We start from the raw sequence: 22799 nt of genomic DNA on the forward strand, positions 1-22799 counted from the left end.
GTGAGACCACCCCCTTAGATTCCTCAGCACAGAGGCTCAGTCTCTCAGATTTCTCCGCACTAGTGATTTTAAGAGACAAAAGAGGTGAACCCCCATGGGCAGGAGGATGGGTCTCATGTGAATCTATGAAAGATACCAATACTGGAGAACCACAGTTACAGGTAAGTAGTTTATTTTCTTCTCCAGTATTGGGGTATCTTTCATAGATTCACATGCTTGAATCTGAATAGTCAGCAGTAGGAGATGCTTAAGTTCTGCAAATAACAGAAAACATGCTTGTTCACATTTCTTCCTATATGGACTTACATAGGTAGTTAAATAGGTTTATCAATATTTAAAAACCATATACATACATCAACTGTAACCATATATACGATAAATATCAGTCTGGAAATACATTCGAGGATGGAGGGTAAAGAAGATTATTGGCTCACCTTATGCAAATAAGTTACGCAACACTGCTTGTCCTACCGCGGCATCCATCCCTTCATTAGCATCCAGGCAGTAGTGTTGGGTAAAGGTGTGGGCACGCGTCCACGTTGCCGCTCTGCAGATCTGGTTCAGAGGAACTGCTGTGAAGAGAACTGCCGATGTGGATACCGCTCTAGTGGAATGCCCTTTGACATTGGATGATAGCAGGTTTCCTGCTATCTGGTGGCAGAGTTGTATGGTAGAAGAGATCCAGCGTGCTATGGTTTGTTTGGAAACAGCCTTGCCGCTAGCGATTTGTCCATAACTAATAAACAGTTGTTCAGACTTACAAAAGCTGCTAGTCCTTTGTATGTAGAATTTCAGACATTGTTTAATGTCTAGGGAATGTAATGCTCGCTCTGCTGGAGTTCGAGGATTTGGAAAAAATGTTCTCAAAACCACTGGCTCATTCAAATGAAAAGTCGAAGGAACTTTGGGGATAAAATTGGGATTAGTTCTTAGAATGACCATATCTGATTTGAATTGCAGAAAAGGTGGTGAGACTGAATGCCGCTAACCCTCTTCGCGGAAGTGAGGGACAGAAGGAGAGCTGTTTTCAAAGAGATATTTCAGGTCTGCTTTGTGAATAGGCTCAAATGGATGCTTCATCAATTGGGAGAGCACAATTAAGAAATTGCTTTATTATCCTGGATGACCATAAAGATGGTAACACTGATGTCCGTCAGAAACGGGATATGGCAGCGAGATGGACCTTGATAGACGAATGGGAAAGACCTGACTTCGCTAAATGCGACAGGTATGGAAGGATCTGTTCTGGAGAGGACTTCAGAGGATGAACATTAGAAGTTGAACACCATATGCAGAACCTCTTCCACTTGAGCTTATACGTCTTATTTGTAGACTGGGCCCTGGCACAGGCAAGCACTTCCCTGTAGTCTGAAGGGATATCTAGGCTGTCAAACTCAGAATTCAGGAGCCACGCTGATAATCGAAGAGAAGTCGGGTTGGGATGACGGACCTGCCCCTGATTCATCGTTAGCAAGTCTGGTGCTGGTATCAGCCGTGTGTGAGGCTGTTCCGAGAGTAATAGAAGTTCCGTGAACCAAAACTGGCACAGCCATTTGGGAGCAATCAATAGAAGCCGGCATGGTTCCCTCTTCATCTTCTGTAGAAGTCTCGGGATGAGCGGGGGAAAAGCGTAGGCATAAATCCCTGACCATTTGATCAAAAACGCATTCCCCCTTTGATCCTCTCTGCGGTTGCCAGCTTGCGAAGTATTGGCATTTTCTGTTCTCTGGTCGCAAACAGATCCAGACTGGGTCTGCCCAAACGACAAAAGAGGCGGTTGAGAATTGTCTGATTGAGTTCCCATTCGTGACAGCTGGTTCGAGTCCTGCTTAAGGCATCCACCCAAGTATTGGAAACTCCCTGAAGATGTTCCGCTCTGATCGATATCCGATGCCGAAGCACCCAATGCCACAGTTCCTGTGCCTGCAGAGACCGCGATCTTGTACCCCCCTGCTTGTTGAGGTAATGCATGACTGTGGTGTGGTCGGTTTTTATCAACACAGAGGAACCCTTGATGTTGGTGAAGAAGGCTTTGAGTGCCAAGGAACTGCTCTTAATTCTAATACGTTTATGTGGAGAGTCGATTCCTGTGTGGACCATCTCCCTCTCACTGATAGGTTTTGTAAGTGTGCGCCCCATCCCTCGAAGGATGCATCCGTTGTTATAATGTGCACTGGTTTGTCTTTCAGGAAGGAGAGACCCTCCGAGATGAGGGGGGGGGGGGGTGTCCTTCCACCATTTGAGGGCTTGCCTCGCTGATGGAGTTATTTGAACTATATCGTCGAAAGATCCTTCTATTTGCTTCCATGGAGTGTCCAATTGCTGCTGAAGTGTTCATGTGTAGGTGACAGTTTGCTATCAACGGAATGCATGAAGAAAGCATCCCCAGAAAAGACTTGTAGGTCCGAACAGAAGCGGACCTTCTTCTGCTGAGACGGGTTGCTAGATCTTGAAGTATCTTCTGTCTGTCGTGCGAAGCAAAGGCTCTCGCTTGGACTGTGTCCAAGACGGCTCCTAGAAAGGTGATGTTCTGCGAAGGATCTAGAGGAGATAAACATGTTCTGGTGCCCCTGGCAGCTTTTGACGTTGTTTGCGCTTTTATTAGCCAGTCGTCTAATTACGGGAACCCTGAATCCCTCATGCCGTAGGTAGGCTGCAACTGGTGCCAAGACCTTGGTGAAAACTCTTGGGGCCGATCTGAGGCCAAAAGGCAACACTCGGAACTGGTAATGAGTGCCTGCAACCCTGAACCGTAAGAATTTCCGATGACTGGGGTGAATGGGAATGTGGAAATACGCGTCCTGAGATCCAAGGACGTCAAGAAATCTCTCTGGTTGAGTAGGCGTAGGACATCTTGAAGGGAGATCATGCAAAATGATTGCTTCTTGAGGAATTTGTTGAGAGAACAAAGGTCTAAAATAGATCTCCAGTCTTTTTCCGTATAAGGAAGAAGCGAGAGTAGAAGCAAGTTCCCCTCTGATTTCTTGGTACGATCTCTATTGCTCCCTTCTCTATCAAGATGGCAATCTGCATTAGGAGTTCCTTGAGATGGGCAGGTGGAGGACCCCTTGGTGGTACGTGAGGGGGAGGCTAGTTGAATTCTAGTGGGTGTCCTTTGTCGACAATATCGAGTACCCATTTGTCTGATGTAATCTGGGACCACTGGTGGAGGAAATTGGAAATTCTGCCCCCTATCAGAGTGTTGGTATAGGGGTTGGGTGCAGGCAAGTGATGAAGGTCGTTGTTTCTTTGGCTTTATAAGCCGATTTTCCTCTTGCAGCTTGCCAGAAGTGTGTGGATGACGGTTGTCGATAAGTATGCGGCTGGCCAATGGTGGAACGAAATTGGCCCTGGTAGGATGAGTATTGGCGGTACTGGTGTGAGCCGCCTCCAAGAATAGAGCCCTCTTCCTCTCGCTCCTCAAAAGGGCTGTCTTCTGTATTGCAATGTACCCAGGGATCTGGCTGTTTCGGTGTCTGTTTTAATAAATTGCAAAGAATCATCTACAGGCTTACCGAACAAGAGCTCACCATCATAAGGCATGTCCAAGATCTTTAACTGCACCTCTGGTCAAAACGATGTAGCTTTCAACCACCCCTGACGTCCGAGTACAGCCGCTCTGGCTAACTGGCAGAAACCTGTAGACGAAACATCTATGGCACAGTCTATAATCTCAGCCGAGATTCTCACCTTTCTGTAATATCTTGCGCGCTTCCGCTCTACTATCTTCAGGCAGTAGCTCTATAAGCTGCGATATGTCAGACCACATCTGGCAGTCGTATCTTCCCAGGATTGCCAGGGAATTCGCTGCTCTGACTGTGGAGGCCGCCATAGTTGAAAATATTTTGCCAATCGAATCTAACAGTCGTCCCTCCTTATCCGGGGATGCAGTCAAAGTTGAAGACTGATTCCTGGACCTTCGCTGAGCTGCCTGTGATATCACATAATCCGGCTTAGGGTGACTAACAAAATATGCTGGAGAGTTATCTGGTGCTTTGTATTTCTTGGAGTCTTGGTAGTACCGCTGGTATAGAAGACGGGGTATGCATGACCTTAAGCCCCTCTTCCCAAATGAAGTCAACAATAGGTATTGCTCTTACTGACTTTCTAGTGTCCTCTTTGAAGTCATATAGGAAACAGTCTGACTGCTTTGATGTTATTGGCAGTTGAAATCTTTTTGCTGCTCTCTCCATTACACTGTGAAAACCACCAATGTCCTGTGGTGGAGAGTCCACCGGTGGTAGCGTAGAAGGGGATGGCGTCTGGATCTGATATTAATCCCATTCCTGAATGAGCGAGTCAGTGTCTTGAATTTCACCTTCCTCCTGCTCGTCCTCTGACGAAGGTGGATCAATATCCTGCCCAGATGAAGTGACTGGGATAGGTTCCGTAGAATCGGATGGCTGAACAGGAGTAGATATCGGAGTGTGTGGAGGTTGTATCGGAGTAGTGGAGGGAATCTAGTGTAAGAGTCCTACATCATCTGCTGAAGATTGGCAATCAAGGAGACAGGCATCTGGATCGTCTGCTCCGGAGGTCGTATGTAACTCTGCAGCTGTTGACCTTAATAGAGCTGGTCACTCTCCTCTTCATCCTCCTCCTGACATTTAATGCGTAGTTCTGAAGGGCTACGTGCCACCGGGAAAAAACAAACAGTCATCTGAATATATGTCATCCTCCTCCTCCTCCTCAAACAGATGCTGCGGGGGTACTGGCGAGACTTTACTAGGCGATGTATGAGAAGGTAACAGGTAAGTAGGTTTACTCTTTATCGACAGAATCCTTTGAGGTAAGAAAGGAGATGCTCCATATTGTTTGGATAAAGACTCAGAAAATTTAGCCGTTGACGGAGCCGTCGTCGACGGTACGTTAGTCGATGGTGTTAGACTGTGTTGGCGTCAACGGAGCAGTCGTTAGTGGTGCGAGCGTAGACAGGAGCCGTCGTCGACGGAGTAGTAGTCAACGGAGCTGGTGTCATCGCCGATGTCTTCGACAGCAAAGTAAATTCTCGCACCGTCGATGCGTCCGTCAGTCAGTGGGATCGTCGACGAAGAGCTATGGAGCTTACCGTCGAGGTGTGCATCGACGATAGAGACCTCACCTTTTTCCCTGCCGGCGGTCTCTTTGAAATCTTTAAGGTGTGAGCAGGTGAGGGACCGTATTTTAAAGCTCACCGACGTTATGGTTGAAGCTGACAACGGAGAAGTAATCATTGGCGACGACGGAGCTGTAAATGTGGCAGTCGCTGTTGTCATCGATGAAGGAAGAACTGCCGTCGACGGTGTGGAAATCTTGGATGTCGACGATGGTAGGGAACTTGAAGATTTTTTGAACTTCTTTGATGTGGTAGCTGGAGTAGATGGCTCAAAACGAACCTTACCACTATGTTCCCTGAAAGTTGAAGGGTGTTCCTCAGGCCTGTCCTTAAACACATGCAGCTTCTTAGCTGACTTACTGCTCTTGGGGGGAGAAGCTCTCCACAGACCTTTTTCTCTTTCTTGAGGCCACTGAAGCAACGCTGTCCTCCTCTGAGAAAGTGTCTCTGGATTTTCACTTTTGAAGCCAAAGCAGGAGCCTGGCTTCTGTCTCCGAGATTCTTATTAGGAAATGTCCTGCAGATCTTGCAATCCTTGACCTTATGTTCAGGATGGAGACAGTAGATTCATTCCTTGTGAGGGTCTTCACAATGAAGCCTTAATTTCCCACAGGTACCACAAGGTCTAAACAAACCTTTGCTAGCTGTAGACATGATGGAGAAAGAACTACAGCCAAGCTAAGAGTGAAATCTGAATAATATCTCCTGAAGAGAAAGTAAACTGAGCAGAGCTCAGGGAGACTCCCTTACACACGACGTGCAGTAGAAAATCTGACAGACTGAGCCTCTGTGCTGAGGATTCTAAGGGGGTGGTCTCGCCTGATTGGCTGAACTTTGGGCTTTTCCTAATGAGGCTGATAGCTAGGAAGGTGAATGCATTTTTGCCATTAACTACAATGAAAGTAAAAAAAAAAATAAAAAAAAAAATAAGAGAAAAGATTTATTGCTTTCTATGTACCGTGGGACTCCCACTTCGACGACAGGGAATGATTCAAGCATGTGAATCTATGAAAGATACCCCAATACTGGAGAAGCAGGGTTTACCCTCAGCAGTCGTAAGAGCCAGCAGAAGCAGTCACAGACTCCACAGACAACCCACTGGCAACAGGCACAGCAAGTTGCAGTGAGGCCCCAATCAGTACACTTGGAGAGAAGTCCCACATCGCTAGAATAGCAGAGGAGAGACTGTCCTTGCAAGGATGAAATGCTTGGGGGGGGGGAGAGAGGGTGAGTGCTACTCAGAGCCTGAAGATCCCTTGGAGCAGGAGACAAGAAGCCTTGGTTGCTGCAAGAATTGCGGTGCACAGGGGTACTGTCCTACAAGGAGAGGCAAGGGCTCACCATCTCCCAAAATGGACAGAGGGCAGGGAGGACCAAGAGGACTACTTCAGACCACCACCTGTGCTGCAGGATTCATGCAGTTCTAGAGGAGAGCAGATCCACTAAGTAGGTAGTCGTTGCTACAGGTGCCTGAAGATACAGGGGAGTGACTCCTTCACTTTAAGGGAGATTCCTTCTTGGTGCAGCTGAAGTCTTGCCGTCCCCAGAGGATGCACAGCCGTGGAAGTGTTGCAGTTGTTGGAAGGAGCTGGGTGAAACAATGTTGCAAGGCGAGGTCACCTCGGTAGTTGCAGTCTTGACGGTTCCTCAAGTGTCCAGTTGCAGTTCCGGTGGCCAGGGGCAGAAGAGTCCTGGTGGAGTCTCACCTGCACGGGATTCCCTAACCAGCCCTACTGGGGGGGGGGGGGGGGGGGGGGGGGGGGTGGACGCTTGGTCACTTTGACAAGGTGACCACTTATCAGAGGGGAGTGGGAGGGGGGGGCACTTACGTCACCTGCCTGATCTGGGCAATTATAGGCTCCCAGAGGCCTCTGCACATCTCGTTTCCAAGATGGCAGAATCAAGTGCCCACCGGAAGAAGCTTTGAGAACCACCCCTGAGGAAGTGATGGACAGGGGAGTGGTCACTCCCCTTTCTTTGTCCAGTTCTGCACCAGAGCAGGGACCAGGGGTCCCTGGACTGGTGCAACCTGGTTTTTGCAAAGAGGGCACCAAATGCCCATCCCCAGCCTTGTAACACTTATTTCCAAGAGCGAGGATGTTGCCTCCCCTCTCCCACACATAATCTTTTCTTCGCCCTTCCCCCTGCCTAAGCTGTTTAAGCAGCAGGAGGGCAGAAACCAGTCTGAGGGGCTGTGCGAAAACTCTGGAAGACTGGTAGGAGGAATACTGGGGAGTCCTCCAAGAATCCCCCAGAGTGCATGGAATCATGAAACCAATGCTGGTAACAGTATTGGCGTACGATTCTAACATGTTTGTAACCAGGCATATCCTGGTTTGGAGTTTCCATTATGTAGCTGGATCACAGGTAGTGAGTGACGTGTGGCCAGTACGTGGGTAAAATGGCTTCCCTGCACTTACGAAGGCCAGTACATTGAAACTGGAGCTCGTATGGGCACCTCTACTCATGTAGGGGATGGGCTGCCATGGGTGGCATAATACATGCTGCAGCCTATGGGGGACCTCTGGTGTCCCAATGCCCAGGGACTTATGAGGGGACACCAGTATGCCAATTGTGTAGTGCAAAAAGCTCCAAAGTAACAAAATATGGAGGGAGAGTGCACAATCACTGGGGTTCTAGATAGCGGGATCCCAGTGAAAAAGGTCTAAGCACAGATAGCAGGCAAAAAATGGGGGTAACCATGACAAAGAACTTCCTACAATAGGAACAGAGAATATCCAGTTAGTTTTATTCTAGTGCAACATGCTTGGGTTCAAAAAAAGTGCTCACACCCCACTGAATGCAGCTTGTAATGATGCTTTCTCTTAGGCTGATGCATATTTCAGTTGAGATGTGTCAGGTACCATCTTTAGGACAGTCAGTCCTGAAGTAGCCAAAACTATTATTTGTGTATTACCTAAAACAAAATCCCTATATTTTGACAGGCACACAAGTGATTTATAGCATCCCTACCGGATGCAGAAGAAGCACAAATACATAACTTTAATCAATTATAAATAGGAATGAAAATGTCACTTACCCAGTGTACATCTGTTCGTGGCATCAGTCGCAGTAGATTCGCATGTTCTGCAATAGCTCGCCATCTGGTGTTGGGCCGGAGTGTTACAAGTTGTTTTTCTTCGAAGAAGTCTTTCGAGTCACGGGACCGAGTGACTCCTCCTTTTGTCTCCATTGCGCATGGGCGTCGACTCCATCTTCGATTGTTTTTCCCCGCAGAGGGTGAGGTAGGAGTTGAATTGTAGTAATAGTGCCCATGCAATGGAGTGACTAAGTATGCACCTATTTAAGGTTGAGATGATACATATATAAATAATTGAAGGTAACTTCCAAACTGCTACAGGCTCCCGGGGAGGCGGGTGGGCACATGCGAATCTACTGCGACTGATGCCACGAACAGATGTACACTGGGTAAGTGACATTTTCAGTTCGATGGCATCTGTCGCTGTAGATACGCATGTTCTGCATAGACTAGTAAGCAGTTATTTCCCCAAAAGCGGTGGATCAGCCTGTAGGAGTGGAAGTAGTCTGAAATAATGTCCTTAATACGGCTTGACCTACTGTGGCTTGTTGTGCGGATAACACGTCTACACAGTAGTGCTTGGTGAATGTGTGAGGCGTAGACCATGTGGCTGCCTTACATATTTCTTGCATTGGGATGTTTCCTAGAAAGGCCATGGTAGCACCTTTCTTTCTGGTTGAGTGTGCCCTTGGTGTAATGGGCAGCTGTCGTTTAGCTTTAAGGTAGCAGATTTGGATGCATTTAACTATCCATCTGGCTATACCTTGTTTTGAAATTGGGTTTCCTGCATGAGGTTTTTGAAATGCAATAAAGAGTTGTTTAGTCTTTCTGACGTTTTTTGTTCTGTCAATGTAATACATCAATGCTCTTTTGACATCTAATGTATGTAGTGCCCTTTCAGCTACGGTATCTGGCTGTGGAAAGAACACTGGAAGTTCCACTGTTTGATTTAGATGGAACGGTGAAATAACCTTTGGCAAAAATTAAGGATTGGTCCTTAGGACGACTTTATTTTTGTGTAGTTGTATAAAAGGTTCCTGTATAGTAAACGCCTGAATCTCGCTTACTCTTCTTAGGGAAGTAATGGCGATGAGAAATGCCACCTTCCAGGTTAGGAACTGTATGTCGCAGGAGTGCATGGGTTCAAAAGGTGGACCCATAAGTCTAGTTAGGACAACATTTAGGTTCCATGAAGGAACAGGTAGTGTTCTTGGTGGTATAATTCTTCTAAGGCCCTCCATGAATGCTTTAATGACTGGTATTTTATATAGGGAAGTTGAATAGGTAGTCTGCAGGTATGCAGATATTGCTGCAAGGTGAATCTTAATGGAAGAGAAAGCTAGGTTAGATTTTTGTAAGTGAAGCAAGTAACCTACTACATGTTCTGGAGTTGTGTGTAATGGTTGTATTTGATTAATATGGCAGTAGCAAACAAACCTCTTCCATTTACTTGCATAGCAGTGCCTGGTGGATGGCCTTCTTGCTTGTTTTATGACTTCCATACATTCTTGGGTAAGTTGTAAGTGCCCGAATTCTAGGATTTCAGGAGCCAGATTGCTAGATTCAGCGATGCTGGATCTGGGTGTCTGATTTTTTGGTTGTGCTGTGTCAACAGATCTGGCCTGTTGGGCAATTTGATGCAGGGTACCACTGATAGGTCTAGCAGCGTTGTGTACCAGGGTTGCCTTGCCCAAGTTGGTGCTATCAATATGAGTTTGAGTTTGCTTTGACTGAGTTTGTTTACCAGGTAAGGAAGGAGAGGGAGAGGAGGAAAAGCGTAAGCAAATATCCCTGACCAGTTCATCCATAGGGCATTGCCTTGGGATTGTTTGTGTGGGTATCTGGATGCGAAGTTTTGGCATTTTGCGTTCTCCCTTGTCGCAAACAAGTCTATCTGAGGTGTTCCCCAGAGTTTGAAATAAGTGTTCAGAATTTGGGGGTGAATTTCCCATTCGTGGACCTGTTGGTGATCGAGAGAGATTGTCTGCGAGTTGATTTTGTATCCCTGGTATAAACTGTGCAATTAGGCGAATTTGGTTGTGAATTGCCCAATGCCAAATTTTTTGTGCTAGCAGGCTTAACTGCGTGGAGTGCGTCCCCCCCTGCTTGTTTAGATAATACATTGTTGTCATGTTGTCTGTTTTGACGAGAATGTATTTGTGAACTATTATTGGTTGGAAAGCTTTTAGTGCTTGAAAAACTGCTAGAAGTTCTAGGTGATTGATATGCAGTTTTGTTTGATGTACGTTCCATTGTCCTTGTATGCTGTGTTGATCGAGGTGTGCTCCCCACCCTGTCATGGAAGCATCTGTTATTACGTATTGTGGCACTGGGTCTTGGAAAGGCCGCCCCTTGTTTAAATTTATGTTGTTCCACCACAGAAGCGAGAGGTAAGTTTGGCGGTCTATTAACACCAGATCTAGAAGGTGACCCTGTGCTTGAGACCACTGTGATGCTAGGCATTGTTGTAAGGGCCTCATGTGCAGTCTTGCGTTTGGGACAATGGCTATGCATGATGACATCATGCCTAGGAGTTGTAATACCATCTTTGCCTGTATCTTTTGTGTTGGATACATGCGTTGTATGATGGTGTTGAAATTTTGAATTCTTTGTGGACTTGGAGTGGCTACTCCTTTTGATGTGTCTATTATGGCTCCCAGGTATTGTTGTACCTTGCGTGGCAGAATTTTGGATTTTGTGAAATTGACGGTGAACCCTAGGTTGAAGAGGGTTTGTATGATATGATTTGTGTGATTTGAGCACTCTATTAACGAATGGGCCTTGATTAGCCAGTCGTCTAGATATGGGAACACATGTATTTGCTGCCTTCTTATGTGTGCTGCGACTACCGCTAGACATTTGGTAAAGACTCTTGGTGCGGTTGTTAATCCGAAAGGCAGTACCTTGAATTGGTAATGTATTCCTTTGAATACAAACCTTAGGTATTTCCTGTGCGATGGGTGTATTGGTATATGGAAATAAGCATCCTTGAGGTCTAAAGTTGCCATGTAGTCGTGCAGTTTTAGCAATGGCAATACTTCTTGTAGTGTGACCATGTGGAAGTGGTCTGATTTGATGAAAGTGTTCACTACTCTGAGGTCTAGGATTGGTCTCAGTGTTTTGTCCTTCTTTGGTATCAGAAAGTACAGTGAGTAAACTCCTGTGTTTATTTGTGTGTTTGGCACTAATTCGATTGCATTCTTTTGCAATAGTGCCTGCACTTCTATCTCCAGGAGATTGGAATGGTGTGTTGTTAAATTTTGTGCTTTTGGTGGTATGTTTGGAGGGAATTGTAGAAATTCTATGCAATAACCATGTTGGATAATTGCTAGAACCCAAGTGTCTGTAGTGATTTCCTCCCATGCTTTGTAATAATGACCTATTCTTCCCCCCACTGGTGTTGTGTGGAGGGGGTGAGTGACCTGTGAGTCACTGTTTAGTAGTAGGGGCTTTGAAATCTTCCTCTATTTCTAGGGAATTGCCCTCCTCTATATTGTCCCCGAAAACCTCCTCTATACTGTCCCTGGTAACTGGACGGTATGGCTTGTGAGGTGCTGGCTTGTGTGCTTTGACCTCGAAACCCCCCTCGAAAGGGCGTTTTACGGAATGTGCTGTAATTCCCTCTGCTCTGCGGGGAGTAGAGTGCGCCCATGGCTTTGGCAGTGTCCGTATCTTTTTTGAGTTTCTCAATCGCTGTGTCCACTTCTGGACCGAACAGTTCTTTTTCATTAAAAGGCATATTGAGAACTGCTTGTTGAATCTCTGGTTTAAATCCAGACGTTCGGAGCCATGCATGCCTTCTGATAGTTACAGATGTATTAATTGTCCGTGCAGCTGTATCTGCAGCGTCCATGGAGGAGCGGATCTGGTTGTTGGAAATGGTCTGTCCCTCCTTAACCACTTGTTTTGCCCTATTTTGTAAGTCCTTGGGCAGATGTTCAATGAGATGTTGCATCTCGTCCCAGTGGGCTCTGTCATAGCGCGCAAGTAGTGCCTGTGAGTTCGCGATGCGCCACTGGTTTGCAGCTTGTGCTGCGACTCTTACCAGCTGCATCGAACTTGCGGCTTTCTTTATCTGGGGGTGGTGCATCTCCAGATGTGTGAGAGTTAGCCCTTTTCCTAGCTGCTCCTACAACGACAGAGTCTGGTGGCAGCTGTGTAGTGATGAAAGCCGGGTCTGTAGGAGGCGCCTTATACTTTTTTTCCACCCTTGGTGTGATTGCCCTACTTTTGACCGGCTCCTTAAAGATGTCTTTTGCGTGCCGGAGCATACCAGGGAGCATAGGCAGGCTTTGGTAGGAGCTGTGGGTGGAGGAGAGGGTGTTGAATAAGAAATCATCCTCGACCTGTTCTGAGTGGAGGCTCACGTTGTGAAATTGTGCTGCTCTAGCCACCACTTGAGAGTACGCGGTGCTGTCTTCTGGTGGAGATGGCTTTGTAGGGTATGCCTCCGGACTGTTATCTGACACTGGGGCGTCGTATAGGTCCCATGCGTCCTGATCTTGGTCACCCTGGCTCATGGTGGTGTGAGCTGGGGAGTGTGATGGAGTTTGTGCTGGTGAGACGTTAATCACAGGCGGAGGAGAGGGTGGTGGGGTAACTTTTCACCACTTTTGGTTGTGGTGTCTGTTCCGTCTGGAACTCCAACCTTCTCTTTCTCCTAATGGGGGGAAGGGTGCTTATTTTTCCAGTCCCCTGCTGTATGAAGATACGCTTTCGCGTATGGTCCACATCAGTTGCTTGCAGCTCTTCCTCAAACCTATGCTTCTGCATTTGGGAGGTTAGCGAGTGCTCTTCTGTATAAGAGCCTGAAGCTGGGTCGCTTGCAGTTTGTTTCGGCATCGAAACCCTGTCTGCGTGTTTTTTCGGCTCCGAGGTGACTTTTCTTTTTCGGGGCCGAAACCTCTCGGCGTCGATCTGTTTCGGTGCCGCTGTCTCGGTGTCGAGCCGTGTCGGCACCGGCATCTCGGTGTCGAGGCTTGTCTCCAGCACTTTCTCGGTCCCGAGAAGGCTGCGTGCCGGTGTCTCGACCGGAGTCGGACGATCTCGGCACTGTTTGGGCCTTTTTCGGTGCCGACGGGCGGTCACCGAATTTATGGGTCGAGCCATGGCCTGGTGGCAGTGGCGTCCCCTGGGCCTTGTAAATGTTCTTCTGAGTGGATTTCGACGTCTTACTCACGGTTTGTGTATCGTCGAATCCTTTGGAGTCTGAGTCTTGGATCGAGAAGGTACCTTCTTCCTGTTCCTCGAACTCCCGTTGGGCTGTCGGTGCGGACGCCATCTGAAGTCTTCTGGCTCGACGGTCTCGGAGTGTTTTTCGGGACCGGAACGCACGACAGGCCTCGCAGGTGTCTTCGCTGTGCTCAGGTGACAGGCACAGGTTGCAGACCAAGTGTTGGTCTGTGTAAGGGTACTTATTGTGGCATTTGGGGCAGAAACGGAACGGGGTTCGTTCCATCGGCGTTCTTCAGCACGCGGTCGGGCCGACCAGGCCCCGACGGAGGATCGAAAAACTACCCCGAAGGGCACCGGAGCTCTTCGATCTTCGATGCGGTGTGGAATGTAAGTACGCCGATCCCGAACGCAACAATATCGTCGAAAATCTTCCGAAATTAGCTAATTTTCCGTTCCGAAACTCGGAGCGACAGGAACACGTCCGAACCCGATGGCGGAAAAAAAACAATCGAAGATGGAGTCGACGCCCATGCGCAATGGAGACAAAAGGAGGAGTCACTCGGTCCCGTGACTCGAAAGACTTCTTCGAAGAAAAACAACTTGTAACACTCCGGCCCAACACCAGATGGCGAGCTATTGCAGAACATGCGTATCTACAGCGACAGATGCCATCGAACTATAAAATTTCTATATACAACTCATTTGAGATGAGATGGGTCAAACATGGGGAAGATTTTACTTCAGCAACGTTTTTGAAAAAGATAGAGAACCCTGTGGTCTGGAATAACCACGTGCAGTATTTTGAAACTGGAACATAACTGTCAGTGGTAAGTAAAACTGTTTAATTGTTGAAAATGTGCATTTCTAGATGGTCTGTCACAGGGTGGAACACGGATATGCCAACGAAAATATTTAAAAATAGAAAAGGCTCCTAAATTACTCAGTTAAGGAAACGCAAACAGTTTATTTTTTTTAATTTTCACCCGATAATGGAAAGACATGTGTACCATTGTTGAGAGATATTTATAGAAGGTGCTGCAGATCAGCAGTCTGGCGCCTTTTGTGACTGTCATTGCACCTGGTTGGCTATGAAGTTGAGCATGTACTGGTTGTGGCTGCAAAACAGACAATGCCCATTCAAGCAACAAGGTCTAGGTGGCAATAGGTTAAACTGGCTTTGGTAAAGTCAAAATCAGAATACATCTTTCTTTGGGGATGTTTGTGCGCTCATTGATAATGTGCACTCACATTTTATCAATGATGACAATAATTCAGTGTATTGAATTGGTCACCTTCTCTTACAACTGTAAGATGTTAATAAAAATGAATCCCAAATTTACAGTAAAACCCCCTGTGAAAAAATTAGACATTAATAGCAGTGAACTGCTGGTAGGAGGCACTCAAAGAAGTATTCTGTTAATTTAAATGGTGAGCACATTAGTAGTGAAAATGTTTTCAAAGTTTTGTTTTCAAAAACAAATAAACTTATTTTGACTTGACTAATAGATAAGGTTCATTTAAGGCGGTCATCATACATGGACACTCAAAGGACACAGATACAGTTATACAACACATGCATACACTGACACTCCCTGGCTTGCACTGCTGCATACGGTGACACACCAAGGCACACACACACTGCTACATACGCTAATACACCCAGATACACTGATGCATACACCAACACACCCAGGCACTCACTGCTGCATATGCTGCCACAGCCAGGAACACATACAGACACTGACACACCCAGGCACACGCTCATGCACACACACTCATGCACAAAGTAACACCTAGGCACACATTAATGCCTACATTGACACACCCAGACCTACACTGATACACTCATGCATACACAAGACACTCCCAGGCACTAATGTATAAACTGACACTCCAGGGTACACAATGAAGCCTACACAAACACAACCAGCCAACACTGACGCTTAGACGGACATCCTCATTCTGCACTAAACGCACATCAATCACCCTGCACTCAGGAACTTATCAACCTTCATTCAAGCACCACTCACCCTGCTCAGAGAGCACTCACAAAATGTTATAATTTGTTTCAAATTTGATAAATCATTAATGGTTTATCAAATTTTGAAACATTATAAAATTGGTTATATTTGTGTTTCACTTAGATAGAAAGAAGAAACAAAGGTGAAACCTATTGGCATGACGCGAAGGAGAGAACCAGACCAATGTATTGTCGTACTGATATGCTTTAAGTTCCCTTAATACGCGACTCACTACAATGTAGAACCTTGTACTACTGATACGCTTTAAGTGCCCTCAATACATGCCTGGACACAAGGTAAATGTAGACAGTGGGAGATGTAGGTAGGCAGTGGTGTAGGGAGGGAGGTCAAGGTAGGTACAAGTAGAGGTCGAAGTATGTGTAGGTAGGGGTATGTGAAGTTAGGCATAGATCAAGGTTGGCAGGTCAGCAGGCATAGGTAGGCGAATGTCAAGGTAGACGAAGGTAGAGACAGGTACACTTACAGGTTTAAGTATGTGTAGGTAGAGGAAGGTATAGGTAGGTACAGTTAGAGGTCGAAGTATGTGTTGGTAGGTGGAGGTAAAGGTCGCCAGAGGTAGGTGTAGGAAAGCAGAGGTCAAGGGAGGAAGGCTGAGGTATGTGCAGGCAAGCGGGGTTGAGGTAGGCACAAGTTGAGGTAGGTGTAGGTAAAGGTCGAAGTATGTAGAGGTAGGCAAAGGTCCGCATAGGTAAAGGTAGGTAGAGGTACCGGTAGGAGTAGGCGTAGCTAGGCAGAGGTAGGTGTAGGTAGCCTTAAGTTGAGGTGGGTGGAGGCAGAGTTAGACAGAGGTAAGAAGGAGGTAGACAGGCCTAGGTATAGGTGTAGTTCGAGGTAGGTAGAGATATCCAAGAGAAGAAAAATGAGGCAATACCATGTGTAATAACACAGGCTGCAGAAAGACGAGTCAAAGCAGCCTGCTCCGATACCTTGTGTAATCCCAGTATTGTAGCCCTGTTGCATGCAAACCTTAGGGAAGGATATGGCCCAATGGCCTGAGCAGACAACTTTGGAGCTGGGAAACCAGGTCTGAGTCTCGGTATCAGGTGGAACATCGTGTGATTCTGGGAAAATCACTTAATATCCTACCAAAAATGAATGCTGCCTCCTAATTTAACTGGTGTTCATGTAAAGCGCTCCAATACCTTCAAGTCGACGGGTGTAGACACCAAAGAAACAGTGTCAAGAAACAGCGACCTGCTCAAACAAAATACCACCAAAGAGGGCAAATGGGCAAAGCGAGGAGAAAAAAAAAAAAAAAAGAAAAAAAAAAAAAAAGAAAAAAAAAAAGGGTGTTGGGAGAAACACACACAGAAAGAAGTACCCTCAGTGTTGTTTCCAGAAAGATAGGACACTGGCCAGTGTCCAATGGGAAGTGACTGGAAGGAGTACTTGGTCCAGAGGCAACCCGACAGCCATAACGGCAAAGACAACAACAGGAAGTTTGAGCAGGACGACGTGCAGGCCAATCAGAAGCACGTAGATCAGAGACGTTGGACTAGGACAATGTTAAGTAAGGGGCTGGACCTAAGCCCCTTTTAAGTTTTATTACAATAGATTTTGCAGGCAGCGTGCACGCAAGGTGCAGGCAAAACCTAAACAGAGTGTAAACAAACAGCAGACGTTGCCCAGCTTCAGAAAGGCAAAAAAAAAAGTAAAGTGTCATTCAGGAACCACCAACTAGGCCATATGACCAAACATTTACAACATACCACAGGCATAGCTTGATGACATGATGGATTATACTAATCTTTTCAAATAATCAGTGCAGAACATTCAATTAAAGGACTCACTCTCTTGGGCTATGTGATCTTCTACGGCTTCTCTCCCATGAGTAACTTCGGCTGCGTGTTCTCCGACTGTGACTTCTGGACCTCCTGTGATCTGGGGAATCACTCTCCTTTGATTTCATCTGACCTGGTGCTTGGGGGGGGGGGGAACGGTTGCAACATGAAACTGCAGTAAAGGTGGGCATTCATGGGTATCAGAATTCAATAAACAAAGGCAATGAAAGTCGTCTTTTACAAGGCAACTTAACTGGAATTCCGTACTTCAAAGTACTATTGTGAGTAAACAGAGGAAGTAGCTTATTATGGTTAAGGGAAACGTTAAACTGTATAAAAATAATGACCTACAATGTGAGTAAACGTTTGATTACTGTTAAATTATTAGCAGGATTACACCAATATTACAGACCTTAACAGTAATAACATTGTATGCTTGCAGAAGCACCATGCTGCCAGTGGAAATCCAACTAGGATATTACCATTTCCAGTAACACTTCTTGCTAATGTCCACTTACTTTTTCGGTCACCTTGTGCAAACTGTATTTCAATCTGACGGCCACACACCCATTTTCTATTGAGGTTATACAGGGCATCTTCGGCATCGCGAACATCCTCAAATATGGCTAGCTGTTAAGGAGACTTCGAAACTTGCAGTACAAAAGCATACAATATTTTGTATGAAATAAAACCCTATTAAGAACATTATTATTGCCAAAGGTAGAAAAAAAAAAAAAAACACATTGGAATCAAACTCCATAGTACTGTTTTTAATAAAAGATGAACAAAAGACGATTCAACATTGCAAAGAATGAATGTAACAAGAACGTGACATTACCAATGAAGCTTGAAATTATGCATGTGACAAAACCATGAGGAACTTTTAATGTGCGTGTTTAAGCTTCGACCTTGGGCCCCATCATATCATCAAAAAAATAATTTATTGCTGTATTATTCCATACTTATATTTCCCAGTTTCTTTTTACAAGCAAGCTTAAATCCTGGGGGGTTAACATTGTATTATCGCCTGTGAAAAAGAAAAAGCAATCATTTTATACCCAACTTGGCTTGGCATACTGTACATTGGTGAATGAAGTTGGAGGTTCTTACACAATTGTGTGTTAAACGTGGGCACTAAACAAAAGAATTGTGCTCAATGTATTTTTGTTTTTCTTCAGTTTAAACATTGGGTAACTTTGAAATCCTCCTGATCTTCAAAAACATGGTTAAAAAAAATAAAAAAAATAATAATTAATCACCACGTGATTTTTTATTTTATTTCATATAGCGCAAACTCGATCAGAGGAGTGCTTTACATAAGTATTGCTCATGTACAAATTTACCAGTTGAAAAATATACAAACTGCCCATTTAAAACATAAAACCAACAAGTCCTCAATAGTAACCTCTCCCACCATTTAGTGGGTTTTAAACCTCCCAAGGGTGGAACTTTTGTTTTCCGGCTGGGAGTAGTTTGTGTTTGAGGGCCTTGTTTGCAATATTATTGAAATAGGTCTGAAAATATGCAAGGCACTACGCCCTCTAGGGGCTAAACATTACACTGCATTACTTTGCCATTTTCTTTTTCACATTGTTATTCTCTTTAGGGGCAGACTATATGGTTATAGGACCGTGCTTCTTAAAATAAAATTTTTATTGTGGTGCTCTCAAGGGGCTGTTCTGTTCATTACAGTCAAGATAATACAATATATGCTGCACTTGAAATGTGCTTCATATTTGCCCATAACTCACTATGTGGTGATCCTAGGGCAATGGGACCACCATCAAAACGATCAGCAGGACATGCTTTAGGTCATCTCTGGGTCCCCACACTGGTGGTGGGGAAATTGGGGGGGGGGGGGGGGGAAGGAGGAGGATCAAAAATATGGCAATATTCTCATTTTGCTTCAGATAGAGGAAGAAGGTAAATGGAAGTGTTTTAGTTATAAACAGGCCCACTGGAATTATGTGGCAGAGAGTACCAAATTATGCAGCAAGGTTGACCAATTTATGTGGAATGGAAAGGCCAGTTATGCATTTTCAACGCCAGCAGCACTAACTCAAGCAAGTGTGAGACGTTTTGCATTGCAAATGCTTGCTTCACTTGAAGACAGACCGCATTTTATTGATGCATGTGTAAATAAGGTACGCACTGTGGACCTTAAGACATGGAATCCAAGCAATCATAGGTCTTGCTACAGGTTTTGGGAGCATAGTTTCAAAGGTGACCACTGTCACAAACGGGAATAGAATATTCAATAATAGGTTTGCAACCCTGCTTCCAATTAAACATTAGCCCTGTGGTAAAGAGGCGGGGGTTTGGAATCGGAAATATCTAGATTGTTTAAACTCTAATTTCTCCTACTGAAAGGATTACAACAGCTCGCAGAAAGTGAGATTTCAGGACCAAGATCTAGATTGTGTAATGACGCTCAGGGATTCGGACTGCAGTCATATGGGGGGGGGGGGGGGATTTATAGAAAGAATGGTCAAAAAGTGTTTTGGACCGCCCCTCCCCAGCTTGACGTACTTTGCAACCATCGAAATTCAGGGGGCAGAAGGTTTCTTGAGAATGGGCTTGACTTCTGCACATTTCCATACTTTGGGGGAAGGTGGTTGTGGATGAGGCAATGAGCTCATTGATATTTATCTTACTCCCGAGGTTGAGAATGTGGTAGGGACAGGAGTCCGTGGGTGCTCCTGAGCGGACAGAGTTTATGATGTTTGTAGTGGCTCATGTGGTGAGCTGCTCCCAGGCCGTGAGCAAGTGGACAGAGATAGCAACAAGTTTGCATATGTGGGAACGAGGAGGCTGACGTTTGATGGCGGTGGGTTCGAAGGTTTTGTAGATGTTGGAAATATTGTCGTGTAAGAAGTCCGCCAGGGTATCACAGGGTTCCTGAGAAGAGGTGATGATGTTTTTGGTGGCTGTGGAGTTGGAGAACTCTGACAATGTTTAAGAGTTCTTGGTTATGGTTAATGCTGGCTTCTATGTGGGCGGCCAGGGCACTCCTATTAGTCCCTTTCAGTAGCTGGTGGGATTAGCTGAGGAATGACTGAAAGCTGGCTCGGTCTGTGATCTCCTTGTTGGTGCACCATTTCCTTTCTTCCTTGCTTAATGTTGTCTTTCATGGTTCCCAGTTCTGTGGTGTACCAACTGGCCTGTTTGGTGGACTTGGTGGAGGTGACTGTCAGGACTAACTGTGATCCAGGCGGAGAAGTTCTTGACAGCCTGTTCTAGGTTGGATGCGGTGTCAGGGTGGGAGGTGTAGAGGGCGAGACATCTCTACCCAGTAGCTGATCTCTATGGCCATGTTTAACCCATGTCGGTCTTGCGTAGAAATAAAATTGTTTCACAGATACCCATTTCTCTCTCTGGCCCATAACTTTGTTACCTTGGTGCATGATATTATTATGAGGCAGACCTCAGCCAATATAGCCCATTGTTGTAAAACTTGGTTGGTACATTTTCCAGAAGTTTCAACATTGGCCATTAAGGAGCATATAGTGTGGTTATTTGACCCAAAAACTAATTTGTTGTTTGCCTGACCTGGAGTACATTTTACTAGTTAAGTTGTTAACTATTTTTTCCAAGACCACAACTTTGTTTTGATGATGTCATCTGGGGTATATTTGAACCAGTGATGGTCTTTGTCATAACTATTAGCATTTAAGTGTGCCATGCAAGTATGCAACCTCCAAGACCTTTCTGCTTTGATGTATGTACTGTCTGGAATAAATTCTCAGCCCAACTGGGTTCCAGTAGAAATTAGAATAAAATAGTGTATTTTCATGCTTGGGTGTTTTGTCCCTACTCTATGCTCTTATGGTAGGAGAAAGGGTGTCCCAACATTAACACGTTTTTCAAAACTGAATGCAAAAATTGTATCAAAGTTGTATTCGAAAAAAGCAATGTAAAAAAGATGAGTGGATAGGAATTGTAAAGGCACTGTCTGGCAATCCCACCTCTAGTGAAATGTTCTGAGGAGGTTTGTAAAAGCCATAACCCTTAATTAGGGATCTTAAAATTGTGACATGCGAAAATGTAGGATTTCCTAAATTACCCATTCATATAAAAAAAGAAAAAAAAAAAAAAAAAAAAGTGCCTTAGTTTGGGTTTATCAAGTTTCCACATCAGTGAGTCAATAGGGAAGCATGTTTTCTTCATGGAGTTGAGTAGAAAGCAACAGTAACCCACGGCATATGTATCACTACACTTTCCAACACATTGAGATATGGCTGGAAAGATACTCGATGTATAAACAGAACAGATTTCCCTGAGTTATCTTTTCTCGGAGTGTAGCACATATAAGCGTCCAATGATTGATTTAATAAACATAACCTGTTAACGGTCCAAAATTCAATAATTTTACGTTTTAAGATTTGCAGTGTGAGAAAGATGTGATTTATGGCATGTCCCAAAATGGGTGTGTGTGTGTGTGTATATATATATATATATATATATATATATATATATATATATATATATAAATAAATATATATATACATACACAAACGCCACTTTAAATGCTAGAGGGGGGTTTGATGTGTTTCACACCCACAGTATCCCCTAGGGGAAACTATGTTTTCGACCCTTTTTCAAAGTTGCCGCATACCGATTACAAAACTACATTTCTCTCTCCACATTTAACTATTTAGTATCTGGAAAGGGCTACAGTAAAGCATAGAGATCTGTGTAGGCCCTCTGAACTTACCTCAGCCACAAATGTAACAGTTGTAAATGACCAGTGGTAGTTTCAGTAGTTAAAGCAATGGTGTTCTTATTCTAAAACAAATAGCACTGTCCGACACTAACCACTAGAATGTGGAATATGCACAGCACGTGAAACTAGAAGCGATCCATGCCTTCATGCTGCAGAATCAATGTTCCCTTCCAAACAGACAGAAGTGTGCCTTCAACCAGTGTGACCAACCACATTCAACTCCAACAAACCCAACTCCTGCATGTACTTTATGTGCTCGAGAACAGACAGGAAGGAAGGCAAATATGTTGCAGACATGTTACGTTTCTGGACATTCTCCCAGAAGAATATTAGGAGACAGTCATTGGTTAAGAATAAAAATTAACACCCCCCCCCCCCCCAAAAAAAAAACACATACACTTCCTTTCTGTGATGATTCCCCTCTTTAACTCAAGGATCTTTGCATACAGCTTCAGAATAGAGTTTAGCCGGAATGTTTTGCTCCTTAAGTGAAATTATTCCAGCAGCATCTCTGGTATAAAACGGGGTAATGGTATAGAAAACAAGCTTAGAGACCTATGTAACAACTTTAATTTACTGACAAAAAGTAAAACCACAGGCAGCACACTCCTAATTATAACTGTGCTATCCTATAAAGTGACTCTGAAGTACCATACCATGGACGCTGGCAGATGTGACAGAAAGATACACTTTAAATACATTGCCGTATGTGGCATGCAACAAGCAAAAATCAAAGCAATGAGTCAGCTTGTTCTGGGTTCTCTACAGGAATCAAGATGCTGTCATATCCCTTCAGTGGTAATAAATAAAAAAAGTAAAAAAAATTTTTTTTTTTTTTTTAAAGGAACGGGGGAAGCAGATTGACTGTTTGGGGGATGATAATGGGACAAATATGGGCTGGGTGGGTATTCGAGATAAAGTGGGCAGCACATTTGGTCTCTTG

At 44.9% G+C, this 22799-nt stretch overlaps 1 protein-coding gene across 2 annotated transcripts in view; it reads right to left on the reverse strand.

Annotated features, from left to right (window-relative positions):
* Nucleotides 1-22799, reverse strand: part of SRSF12 (serine and arginine rich splicing factor 12) — a 53307-nt gene that overhangs the window by 22188 nt on the left and 8320 nt on the right. For both annotated transcript variants that reach the window (XM_069235483.1, XM_069235484.1), the window contains exons 3-4: nt 17652-17753; nt 17143-17272 (exon numbers count right to left, since the gene is read on the reverse strand). In XM_069235483.1, coding sequence (XP_069091584.1) covers nt 17143-17272; nt 17652-17753 — 232 coding nt within the window. The remainder of the gene's footprint in view (nt 1-17142; nt 17273-17651; nt 17754-22799) is intronic.

Source organism: Pleurodeles waltl, chromosome 5 (genome assembly GCF_031143425.1).
Source record: "Pleurodeles waltl isolate 20211129_DDA chromosome 5, aPleWal1.hap1.20221129, whole genome shotgun sequence".
Taxonomy (NCBI): Eukaryota; Metazoa; Chordata; class Amphibia; order Caudata; family Salamandridae; genus Pleurodeles; species Pleurodeles waltl.